The 12,302-nt window shown below is 32.9% G+C and overlaps 2 protein-coding genes across 3 annotated transcripts; both read right to left on the bottom strand.

Annotated features, from left to right (window-relative positions):
• Positions 1–289: 289 nt before the first annotated feature.
• LOC145563232 (uncharacterized) lies at positions 290–2,500 on the bottom strand. 2 transcript variants are annotated; one of them, XM_081623674.1, is made up of 6 exons: positions 2,027–2,500; positions 1,863–1,904; positions 1,410–1,525; positions 1,176–1,281; positions 985–1,038; positions 290–691 (listed from the first exon to the last, which is right to left on the bottom strand). In XM_081623674.1, exons 1-6 carry the CDS (start codon positions 2,333–2,335, stop codon positions 641–643), a joined length of 678 nt encoding a protein of 225 aa, XP_081479800.1. In that variant the 5' UTR covers positions 2,336–2,500; the 3' UTR covers positions 290–640. The 2 variants fall into 2 exon arrangements, with proteins under 2 accessions (XP_081479800.1, XP_081479799.1); XM_081623673.1 differs by having other exon boundaries at positions 290–710; positions 2,027–2,495.
• Positions 2,501–10,446: 7,946 nt separating this feature from the next.
• Positions 10,447–11,970, bottom strand: LOC145564611 (uncharacterized). Its single transcript, XM_081624882.1, has one exon. It carries the CDS (start codon positions 11,968–11,970, stop codon positions 10,447–10,449), a length of 1,524 nt encoding a protein of 507 aa, XP_081481008.1.
• Positions 11,971–12,302: the final 332 nt, after the last annotated feature.

Consider the following 12,302-nt stretch of genomic DNA (forward strand, 5'->3'; position numbering starts at 1 on the left):
TGAGCATAATACTATTTCTAGATAATTCATAATTAAAATCTAAGTCACATTTGTTAAGCTTGCGGGTTGGAGGATTACATATGGTTGCAATGCTCCTACGCCGTTATGTTGAGCCATAGTTTAGTTCATCTTGTCTGAGAAAACTATAGAGTGTAGACTCTAAGAAAGACTATTCTTCTTTTTTCTATTTTTAAGAGTGTACAATGTACAGCTCCAACTCAACTTTATTTACACTATAGCAGCCCATCAAATCCAGAATGGCCATTAAATAGTGAGGGAACCAGCAAAATAAGAGACACATAGGCAGGGAATGGGTAGTAAATTTCATTCATGTCAAATGTAAATGTATGTACAAGAAAATCATGGTAAAGTTTGTAAAATCACAGAAATATATATAGCAACCTAGTACATACCAACTTGTAGATGCTTGTAGCAGAGTAGAACATTGATGCTTGATGGCTGTTTTGCAACTCATGCTGAAGGAGAATTGAAACAGAACCAGCAATCTCTGGTCAGGAATGAAATGGCAGCGCAACTTTCAGCCTTGTCATTCAGTGCTTGATAAATACAATATCTCTGCCACAGCTAGATTTAATAGCATCTTCTAGACTGTCAGCCTTATCAAAATCAACCTTAAAAGTCACCATCGTTGTATCATCTTTACCGGTTTCATAATCTTGCTTGACATCTGCTGCTTGAAAGGATTGGAGCTGTTAAAACAAAAAATGGGTCTTGTATTATCCATAATACAGCATTAAGTATTATTAAGTGGCGAAAAAGTATCAAAGATAAATACTACCTCCGTTTCATGTTTTTTGCAACTTTGGGCATTATTTGTGAGATATAAAATATTGCAAAGTTGCAAAAAACATGAAACGGAGGTAGTAAAAATAGTGCATGCTCCGTAATAGTCAATTTGCATTAATACCATCAAAAATTAACAATAATAATGAAATGGGACATAATGTTGCTAGTAAAGCTAACCTGATGATACAGAAGCCCCAGAAGATCAAAGGAAACCTCTACACCCATAGGAACCTACAGATATTAAAAGATTTAGATAAAAGTGTAAGCAAAATAGAGGCATCATAACATCGCCCACCCTCATCTCAGATTTAGTTTCTTATTGGTCTAATAAAGTCCAAAAAGAGAGAACAAATTATGAAGTTCATTACTCTTGATTTCACTAAACGAGTCGGTGCATTTCTCAAACATTCAGACGTGACCCCACCATAAGCTCTAACAAGCCCTCCAGTACCTAATTTGATACCGCCAAAATACCTGTTATTTCATTTAAAGAAACAAAGGGGTGTAACTACATGCATGATATATCATTGGAAAGCCATCAACAAACAAGCCACAACTAGATTGTATTAAAACTATACTTATCCCCAGAGAAGCATAATTACCGGATCACAACTACCATAACTCTATCAACACCCGAAGTATCAATTGCTGAATATATAGGTTTGCCAGCAGTGCCCGATGGTTCACCATCATCATTTGATCGATATTGATCCCCAATCTACAAATACACATCAATAATTACATAACTTTGTCTTTGCAATGTGAAATTTGCAGTACATAAATCATGTATGTTTAAATGAATAAATGGCAAGGTGGAGGTGCTATCATAGCACTTGCTAAATGTTACTACTTAATCTACACTTTCATTCTCTCTATTTCTTAGGGAACTGTACATATCAACGAGCATTATGTTCTCGAGTGTATAATCTAATTTGCGTCAAATTAAAAAGAACAATAACCAATTATTAATCCCAGCATATACCATTCAATTTGAGCTTCATACATGCACATATTATCAGCAACAACAATTCGATCTGATTAAGTAAATTTAGTACCTTATAAGCCCAGCAATTGTGAGTAGCACGATTATCACGCACCTAAGCAACAGAAATCAAAATCAAACCACCGTAATTTAAAACCCTAATACAAATCAATCAAACCCTAGAATTCATCTGATTGCAAAAAAACAGCAATCAAATGAAAATCAAGTAAAAAAGACCTCGGATAGAAAGGAATGAGCAGACTGTTCATTGTAAACAGGAGCAGCAATGGCGATGAATTTGCTCTTCTTAATCTCTTTCTCAAACGTGACCCTCTCTGCAAGTGTCGTAAAAGCTCCGCCGCCATCGCCGCCGGCGACTGCCATGGTAGACTGTCTTCTTCTTGTTATAGCTGATGAAATTGAAAGAGAGAGAAAGAGAGCAACAGAAATTCGAGGATTGTTCGCGAAATTGGTAAGGTTGAATTTGCAACGATGATGATGGTAATGAAATGTGAGTGTGGAATTTGCCGGAATTTTGTGTAGCATTGGATTTTAGATAATCTGGGAATGAAATTATAGTTTTATTTGATTGTGCTAGTTTTGATGGACGAAGACCTGGTGGTTTACTCATTCGGATGCTTCATGTGTTTCATTTCAACTCTTGGCTGTGCTTAATAGAATTAAGAATTTGAAGAGTTTATTTTATCTTGGCTTGTGCTACATGTTGAGTGGAACCACATTACAGACATACTAGGGACTTTGAGAATGAGAGTGAAAGATAAGACAATCCCCACTCTAAAGTATCTCTAATGGGATTTGATCCCACAACCTTTACCAGCCTAGGTTAGCGGACTAGGCACTTTAAGAGTGAGAGCAAAAGATAAGAGAATCTCCACCCCAAAGTGTCTCTATTGTAGTTTGATCCCATACCCTTTACCAACCTATGTTAGCGGACTAGACACTTTGAGAGTGAGATTGAAAGATAAGAGAATTCTAACCTCAAAGTGTCTCTAATGAGTTTTGATCTCATAACCTCAAGGTTATGATATGATATGCAAACTTTATCACTAGCCAAAATATGCTTGGTATAATGATATATGGAGTATTTTTCTAAAACTAATACTCCGTACTAAAGTAGAAACCGCTGACGTAATTCTATTTTAAAATTAGACACATATCGTATTGTCATTAAAAAATTTCCTCCAAAACTATAATTGATGTCATCGTTTTGTAAATGTTATTTTATTTTATTAAATTTTGGTCAACTACATTATTATTAGTATCAAATTTTGAAAAATAGACTATTCTCTCTAACAATTATAATTTAATTTTTCTTCCTCAGGTACACTTTTCATGATTTCATCATTCAATTTTTCAATGAGTTCTATTTTTTTTCCTAATATTTGATATTTTGGGGGGAATATTTTTGATACGTATGAAAAAATAAATAATTTTAGAAAATTTTATTTAATCAAATCATGCATCGTACGAGACTAATTTAGTAGGTCTAAACTCCAAACCCATCCAGTAGGCCAATACCGTTGTTATCTTGTTTATGCATGAGTCGTTTAGTAGTACACATGCCCTTGGTGACTTTGGATTTTACAGTTGTTTATAGTGAAGCGTTTCGAAAATGAAATGATTGTTAACGTTCAGCCCGATGAACATTTACACCCCAACATGGCCTATCCAAAGTTGGGCTTGATCCACAATTACAGAATGAGGCTTATGCTTCAGGCCTTTTTTCTATTGTAGATCCAGTTCATAGAACTAAACACAATTAAGCCCTTCGTTGTACAAAATCAAAGGATATTTTACTTTTCTCATTTCATCAATAACCCCAATCAAATAATAATGAAAAGATTATGTTAAAAGGACGAAAGTAATTGAAAACACCTTACGATGAGGGAAATCATTAATTCATAATCATAACATTTGACATTTAATTTTATTTTCTTTTAAAAAATAAAATAAATAAAGGGTACATTAATTTAAAGAAAAAAAAGGGAAAAAGGAATTTTAAAAAAGGGGTTATCACGGAATAAAATGAATTTGGAAGTATATGCAAATGTCAAAGCATATAAAAATAAGGAATAATTACTTCTTGTTAGAAAATGGAAATCATGTTGTTGTAAGTCATAATGGCAAACAATGTAATAATGGCAATGACTTTTTATGGCAAAATTGTAAAAATTAGTTAGTAGGGTCCACATATCTTATAACCCTAATTATGTCTAAAACCAATGTGACATTATTTAAGGGGTTGGATTTCATTGTTTGTCCCCAATCATTTTTGCGGACCCCTCTACCTCCCTTAGTTGGTTTTCAACTTTCAATTGTTGTGCAATTATTTTGACTTGTAGTAAAGCTATTTTTTTTCAAAAATTATTGTACTCATTAAAAGGGGAATTAGGAGAAAAAATAAACATACCAACCGAAAACCAGCCGCCAAAAAAGTGCTAATTTCACAAAATTTCTATTTAGCCGTTAAGTTTAAATGGAGTGTGATCAAGAGGAGTACTCATAATATAAATCGGCTTATTCATTGTGGTATTGTTAAGAAAACTTCACATGTGAATATATCGTATAATGAAAAAGAAAATTTAATGATTAGTCCAATTATTACCAAATTACTCCGTAGTTTATATTGTAACTATGTGAGACTATATGTGTAGATGGTTTCTCCATTGACACGGAATAAATGTGTGTGTCAGTTTGCATACTAATCATAATATCTAAAATCAAATTCATGTATAAATTATTATTGGATGAAGTATAAACAACACTCAATAGCCCTTTTACAAATAAATCTCCCTAGAGCACTTTTTTACTTTTTAAGTAGTAACATGTTAACAATTATCATGGATTTAACAAACAACTAATGGCAATCAATAGATGATTATAATTAGTTTCAAGTTTCAACTAACAACTTATTCATTTACATATGGAGTAAATTATAACTTCATCGCTAGGGATGATGTAAACCAATTCAACTAAATCTATACTTATATATTAAAAAGCGTTCCTAAAATCATTTATGTGTCACGTCATTCCCCTCTCATAGCATTGTGCCACATCATCATTTAATGACACGTCATTACCAATTAACAAATCATTCCAACTATTATTAAAAAGCTTTTGATGGGTTTCGAACACTAAACCTCAAGGAAACAAGATTTACTTCCTTACCATCTTAGCCAATAACAATTGATGTCATCTAGGCATATAAATATAACTATAAATGACATGCATCAATTAAAAAAGAAATACGAGATAAGCAGTTTGAAAAAAATAATAAGAGGAGTAAAATCAACATTTCACAAATAATATTGTGTTAAAAATTATCTTTCTGTACTCTTTATCAATTAGTAACATTATTTTTAACATTTATGCATAACATACATAATCGATGATAATATATTTCATAAAAAAACAAATTAATCAAAGTGGTAACCTGGTGCAACGCCCGGGCTGCACACTAGTTATGTCATTATTTTGTTGTTAAATTTATTTCCATCCATTCTGTTATAAGGCTTTTGGCCCAATCCTCCTCACCTATTTTCTATTGAAAAAACGACATGTGGACCACGGGAGGGCCCAATGGAGATCTTCTCTGTTTATACTCCGCATTTCCGCAATTTCCTTCACTGGGGAATGAACATTGCCGTTGTTAATAAAATTATGGTGTTATGTATATTTGAACCACCTCAAATCATCAATGACATTACCTACATGATATAGGGGTGGTTCTGAGCATGTGTAGGGTGGTTGATCGCTTAAAACTCCTAAGTGAAACTATTATAAGAGGGCCTTATTTTTTCATAAAATTTATAATTAAGTAAAATAATTTTCCTTAAAGAAATGATTATAGGGCTCTAATTAACAAAATTGCACTATTCCCAATGTTAGTATTTGAAGCCCCGTCTCTGATTGTATATAAAGAAGGAGAAAAAAAAAACAAATATAAGAATTTACAACGTAATATATGAAGTAGTTAGTAAATCATAATTTATACTTTATATGGTGAAATAGATATGTATATCTTATATTCTCATAATAGATTAGGTTGTAATTCCTATGTATATTGGTTAATTGAAATATGATACTCAAGGAGATTTACACAAACTCACAATAACCTACAATTTTAAGGTGGAAATGTCTTTCATATTTCTTGAACGTAACATGGAATAAATCATATGGACAACACTACTGGTGTTTTAACATGAATCACATTTTATATAGTCCGCAATTTATTTTATTACTGAGTACATAGTTATTTAATAAATGAAAAAGATACGATGGAGTCACCATGCATGACGAATAGGTATTCAAGACGTATAAATCTTAAAATAGTGTAAATATAATAATACACTATACGTACTAATTCATCAACACTTATTTTGAGATAGAAAGATAATATAGTTGATTAATTCGACTTTTAGGTGTGAAATCAGAGGTTGAATCTTATTAAACTCGTCTTAGGAGAGATTTTCAAACAATAATATACAAGAAAATATACAGCTATTAATACGAGTATACGACTCTACGAGTACTTCTTATAACAAACATTATACTTGTATATGGAGTTGTATTTGTGAATTCCTCATAAATTACGGAGTATCCTTTTTTAAGTTATGAAAAAAAAAAATAGAGGAGCAGTAATTGTGAACCAAAAAAATAAATAAAAAAAAATGACAAGTGCGAATGTTGGGGTGCATCTGTAAAATGAGAAATGATTACAAGAAAGAGGAGACAGTAAAAATAGATTTGATGCATCCACAATTGATGATTGCCTAAACCCCTACTATATCCAATACCTTACAAAGGTCGGTGACAGATTTATTATTGATGCTATTTTCGTATCTTTAAAAGTTCTTTACCTTTTCGTTTGCATTTCAAATTTATTTAAATTCTTTTTCTTTTTTTTTTCTTAATATTTTGTTGGTGTAAAAAAACATTTTTAATTTTATAGTACATGTGTTTTTACCTTGTTTGGGGTCGATCGAACCACTTTTATAACTTTAATTTTGATATTTGTTTGAAAAATAACTTTAACAGCTAGATGATAAGCTGTAATATTATGCATTTTAATCTTGATGTGTCAATTATTAGAACGAATCTATCAATTAAGGGTCTCACACGTAGGGTAATTAATTATTCTTGTCGATTTTATGTGTACTCTTTAACTCGTGCATGTGATATTAATTAGATTTGTGATATCTACTTATTTGGATATGATGATCATCATCAACTCAAGATTCAAATGTTTTTTGCATAGTTACATTACTTTACTTTACATTGTGGTAGCTTGAATATTCATTCAAATTCGGCAATTTTTATTGTAAAACTTGGTATATCATGTCCGTGATACTCAAAGTAGAATTTGTTCAAATGGTAAAAATAGCAAAGTACAGATCTCATAACTTTGATACTCGTACTTAATCCTGAATTGTACTCCGTACTTTTTTTATCTTTTTACCCTATTATTTCCTCTGATGCATTAGGAATTCCCTTCGTGAAGAGGGGTTCTTAATATTTTTTTTTCTTCTTACCCTTTAAAAAAAAATGAAAGTTTTTTGTTTGAATTTAAATTATAAAAAGTCAAAATGAAATTATTAAATTAAAATGGAGGGAGAAGAATACAGTCAAACTTGCGTATTACTCCCTCGGTTTCAAAATATCTAACACAATCAACTTTGCACACATGTCGATGCACTAATTTGACTTTATTTTTAAAGGGTATAATTTAATACTCCCTCCGTTTCAATTTGTTAGTCCCATATACTATTTTGGGCGTTTTAAAAAGATCTACCCATATTGAATGTATTCCACTTTTAACTTAGCTTTTATTTCCTATTTTATCCATATTAAATTCTAATTGGTTAAGTTAATTGATTGTGAATTTATGACATGACTCTAAGTAAAGAAATTATTCCCTTAAATTATGCCATTATGGTTGACGGTTTCCTAAAAAAATCAAAACAATTTAAATAAGACAAAACTATTTATAAATTGTTTTTAACTTTAATGTTAGATTCCAAATATTCTTCTTTTCTTATTTTATGTGATTGATTCCATATGAGACTATCATATTGAAACGGAGGGAGTACTATTAATGAAAGTTGTATTAAAAATTGCGAGTATATTATGAAACTTTATATTAATACTCCCTCTGTTTTTAAATACTTGTTCCACTTTCCTTTTACGGCCGTTTTTAAATACTTACTCTATTTCCCTATTTGGAAAGTTTTTATAATATTTAATTTATTTTTCTCCAATTTTATTACGGAGTACTTTTAAATTTTCTCTCCTCCAATTGACCTTTTACTAACCCTACTACCTTTATATTTTATTACTTTTTTCAATTTCTCCTAAAACCCCGCGCATGAAGAAATTGAGCAAGTATTTTAAAACAGAGGGAGTACCTTCTAACAACATATTTTATGATAAAACATATTTTTATGAAGTTAGTTAAAAATTATGTTCAAAGCTAATGTTTAAATACTACCTCCGTTTCATATTATTTGCAACGATTATATATCTTTTCTCTCTATTTTTTGTCAAATTGTTATAAATAATATAAAATGAAAAAAGAGTCCAACGTGTCAAATATTTTGGAAGGTAAGGATTATCAGGTACACCACTACACCAGTGCAAATTGTAACACGAATTAACTCAAAATATTTGTTTTTCTGTTAGCCGCACATCATTATATTCTTCCAAAATTTGATTGATAGAAGTAAATTCAATAGAAAAGACGAGGAGCACGTGCAAAAGGTTAGAAACAAGGAGACGCGAGTGATGGAATGCAGCTCAATATTCTCAAACTCCAAATCTCATTCATATTCGTACAATTCAATTTACACGCACATTGACAGAAGGACATACAGACCCATCACCCATGACATCCATTGTCATATGACCGTGTAATTTTAATTGTACGATTAAATACTGTGCATCATATCTTAAGCCAATTGCTCCGTATTAAATACAATTTATAATGTACAAGATTTTATACGTGGCTGGGCATACACTCATATTGCGTGGCTGGGCCTGGGATTATTTATATAGGGATTAGTCAGTCGGTCAGGAATTATCTGATCAGTATTTTAGTGTGTGTTAGTCGACTACAAAAAAAACACGCTAAATTCAATGACACTAATAAAATTTAAGAAACATTAAAATACAAAACGGGACTACTTCGTAAATAAAATACGAATATACGATATGAATAATCTTTTAAAAAAAAACACATATATAGAAGGTTAAAACAGAAGAATATGAATTATAAAAGGAAAAAAAAAACATACAAGTTTAAACTTAAAGAAGATGTCTAATCTCCATACCTAAAAATAAAATTAAAAAAATTAAAAAAAAAGGTTGTACTGAAAGTAAGGGTCTGTTCACTTTAGCTTAATTTCAGTTCAGTTCAACTCCAATCAGTTTATTTCAGCTCATAATTTTCTTCTCTCATAAAATATTTATTTCGGTTCAGTTCAGTTCAGTAAATGTGAACATGTCCTAATACTCGTATAAAATAATATATTGCTCAAACTCAAAAAAATGTTGGCTTTCTCATTTCTATACGGTACAAAAAATAAAAGATTATGATCGTATTGAAAAATGAAAAGTTCAGAATTAAAATCTTTAATCCTTATGACATGTTTACATTTACTGAACTGAGCTGATTGGAGTTGAACTGAACTGAACTAAATAAAGCTGAAATGAATATTTTATGAAAGAAGGAAATTAGGAGCCAAGTTAAACTGAACTGATTGGAGCTGAACTGAACTAAACTGAACTAATTAAGCTGATGTGAACAGGTCCTTAGTCTTATAAAAAAAATACAAAGATCATGACATAAGTAATAAAGAGAATATACTAGCTTTCTTTTAATTATAACGTTTTGAGATAAGTAATCTACTACTCCCTCCATTTTTAAATATTTACTCCACTTTCTTTTTTTCGGCCGTTTTTAAATACTTGCTCCATTTTCTTATTTGGAAAGTTTTTACAATATTTAATTAAAATCTCTCACCTAGTGGACCCACCATGATCACATTTTATTAATTTCAATTCTCTCTCCACCAATCTTCTCCGTTACTTTTACTTTTTATAATTTTTTTTTCTTTCACCTACCCCACTACCTCTATATATTATTACTTTCTTCAATTTCTTCTAAAACTCCACGCATGATAAAATGGAGCAAGTATTTAAAAACAGAGGGAATACTTGTCTACATATATATAATTTCTCAACTTTTTATCTCTCTAGCTAATTATAGATTAACAAACAATTTATACAGTAATTGAGCGGATAATGCACGATATTATTATCCATATAATATACTCGTAATTTGCAATGTTAAGCATTAGTCATTTATAATAATATGGCAAATTACAAAATTAGAGAGACAATGGGGCGCAAAGGTCTTGTCAATTTATATAACGTGTCCTAATTTAAAATTGGGACAGCGTGGTATGCCCCTATCTCTTATTCTTTCTGTCTCACCCCAGCTATTATCTACTGCTCATTTTCATTTTGGAACGAGTAGGAGGGGCAGTTTTTCTAGTGGGTGCAATCATTTTTTTTTTTTTTTTTTGACAAGACGAACTAAAAAACAAAAAAACAAACAACAAATAACTAGAAAAAAAAAATCAAAAGGACCAAAACAAAATTCGTCGCTGACGAGCCTGAGTTGCCAACCAATGTGCCGGTTTAATCCACTGTCGAGGAATTTTCTGGATAGCACAGGAAGAAAACCAAGAAAGTTGGTCCTTGATGTCCTGAAGCAACCAAAAGCCAGAAATCTCCCGATATCCTTTACCTTGAAGAAGCAAGGCTAAGATTGAGCAGTCCGTATAAATAATCAGATTCCTGTACTCACGACGTCTAGCCATTCTGAGAGCGAAAAGACAAGTTTGTAACTCTGACTGAAGAGCCGAGGAAGCCAAAAAAGCTCTAGATCCACCTCCTAAAACCCTGTCTGAACTGGAGGATCTGAAAATCCATCCTGCACTTGCAGAATAGTCATGAGAGTCAAAAGCTCCATCAAAAACCAAACAAATATCAGTCGACGTCCGAGAACTTCCTCGAAGGAAATGAAGCGCCGAAGCAGGAGATGAGACAAATCTAGATCTAGACCCAGATCTAGAAGAGTGGACCGAATCTTTATAAGAACATGCCTCGGAATGACGCAAAATCCAATCCTGCATGAGATGCAGAACAAAGGCTGGAGAGATGACAGCTTGGCGAAACATCCTGTGATTGCGAGCTAGCCAGATAGACCAAAGAAAGGAGAATAAAGTAACCAAAGTCTCCCACGACTTCGAATGGCGTAAATCTGTCACTAGACCAGTAAACCAAGATGTAAATGAGATATCCCCGTTGATTGCTAGGGAGGAAATATTAGGAGCCGACAACCAGAGATTATAAACAAAGGGACAATCTCGAAAAAGGTGACCTGTAGTCTCATAATCCTGATGACAAAAGAGACAGGTAGATGTGGCTGGGATGCCATGACGTTGCAAAATACTTCCAATAGGTAGAGCATCATAGATGAGCTTCCAGCCAAAACAAAGCAATTTAGGCAAAAGGGGTAAACCCCAGTACTGCTTCCACCACGAGGGATGAACTAATGAAGTACCACTAGAATAGTTGAGATGATCCAACATCATGGCATATGCTGATTTTGTAGAAAAAGTCCCATCTTTAGAAAACTTCCAGTAAACGAAGTCATCCATAGGCTTGCTTGGCCGATCCAAAGCAAGAATACGACAAGCTGTTGCCGAGTCAAACAGCTGGTGGACCAAAGAAGAGTCCCACGCGTAAGAACGCGGATTAATGATAGAAGAAACATGAGACGGAAGAAGTGCCTCACAATTTTGACGAAAAAAAATCGGATCTCCAGGCATCCATGAATCACGAAGGATACTAACTTGAGATCCCGAACCAACCTTCCATGCTATACCCTGAGATAAGACTGACATCCCATGCAATAACCCTTTGCTACCCCACGAAGAACCCGGAGGCCTGCGAAACTGCGAGTAACGAGTAGACGAGTATTTAGCTGACAAAACCCTGGACAGAAGCAACTGTGGATGCTGCTTAATCCGCCAACATTGGCGAGCCAGCAAAGCAGAATTAAAAGCTTCGAGTCGACGAATACCCAGACCTCCCATACCTTTAGGTATATGTAAAAGAGACTTTGAGCGCAAAGCCAGACCCTTAGAATGACAATCAGTCTTCCACTAGAAACGGGCCAAAAGATTATCCACCTTGGAACAAATCGAAGGAGGAACTTTAAAGACAGATAAAATGTGATTAAAAGAGGCTACCATGACTGAGTTGATGATGACCAATTTCGCTGCCGAAGAAAGACCAAGAGAAGCAAAAGTCGAAAGACGTTGAACAACTTTATCAACCAGAAAGCTAAAATCTGCAACCTTGCTTCGTCCAAACTCCACCGGAAGACCCAAATATGAACCCATAGTAGACTTACATTGCAGCTGAA

Source organism: Chenopodium album, chromosome 10, assembly GCF_948465745.1.
Source record: "Chenopodium album chromosome 10, dcCheAlbu1.1, whole genome shotgun sequence".
In the NCBI taxonomy this organism is placed as follows: Eukaryota; Viridiplantae; Streptophyta; class Magnoliopsida; order Caryophyllales; family Amaranthaceae; genus Chenopodium; species Chenopodium album.

Coding starts and splice junctions, on each gene's coding strand:
- LOC145563232 (XM_081623673.1), bottom strand. CDS start 2,335: ATGCTACACAAAATTCCGGCAAATTCCACACTCACATTTCATTACCAT. Junction 1,282..1,409: donor GTTATGGTAGTTGTGATCCG/GTAATTATGCTT, acceptor ATGAAATAACAG/GTATTTTGGCGGTATCAAAT. Junction 711..984: donor TGGGGCTTCTGTATCATCAG/GTTAGCTTTACT, acceptor TTGTTTTAACAG/CTCCAATCCTTTCAAGCAGC.
- LOC145564611 (XM_081624882.1), bottom strand. CDS start 11,970: ATGGGAGGTCTGGGTATTCGTCGACTCGAAGCTTTTAATTCTGCTTTG.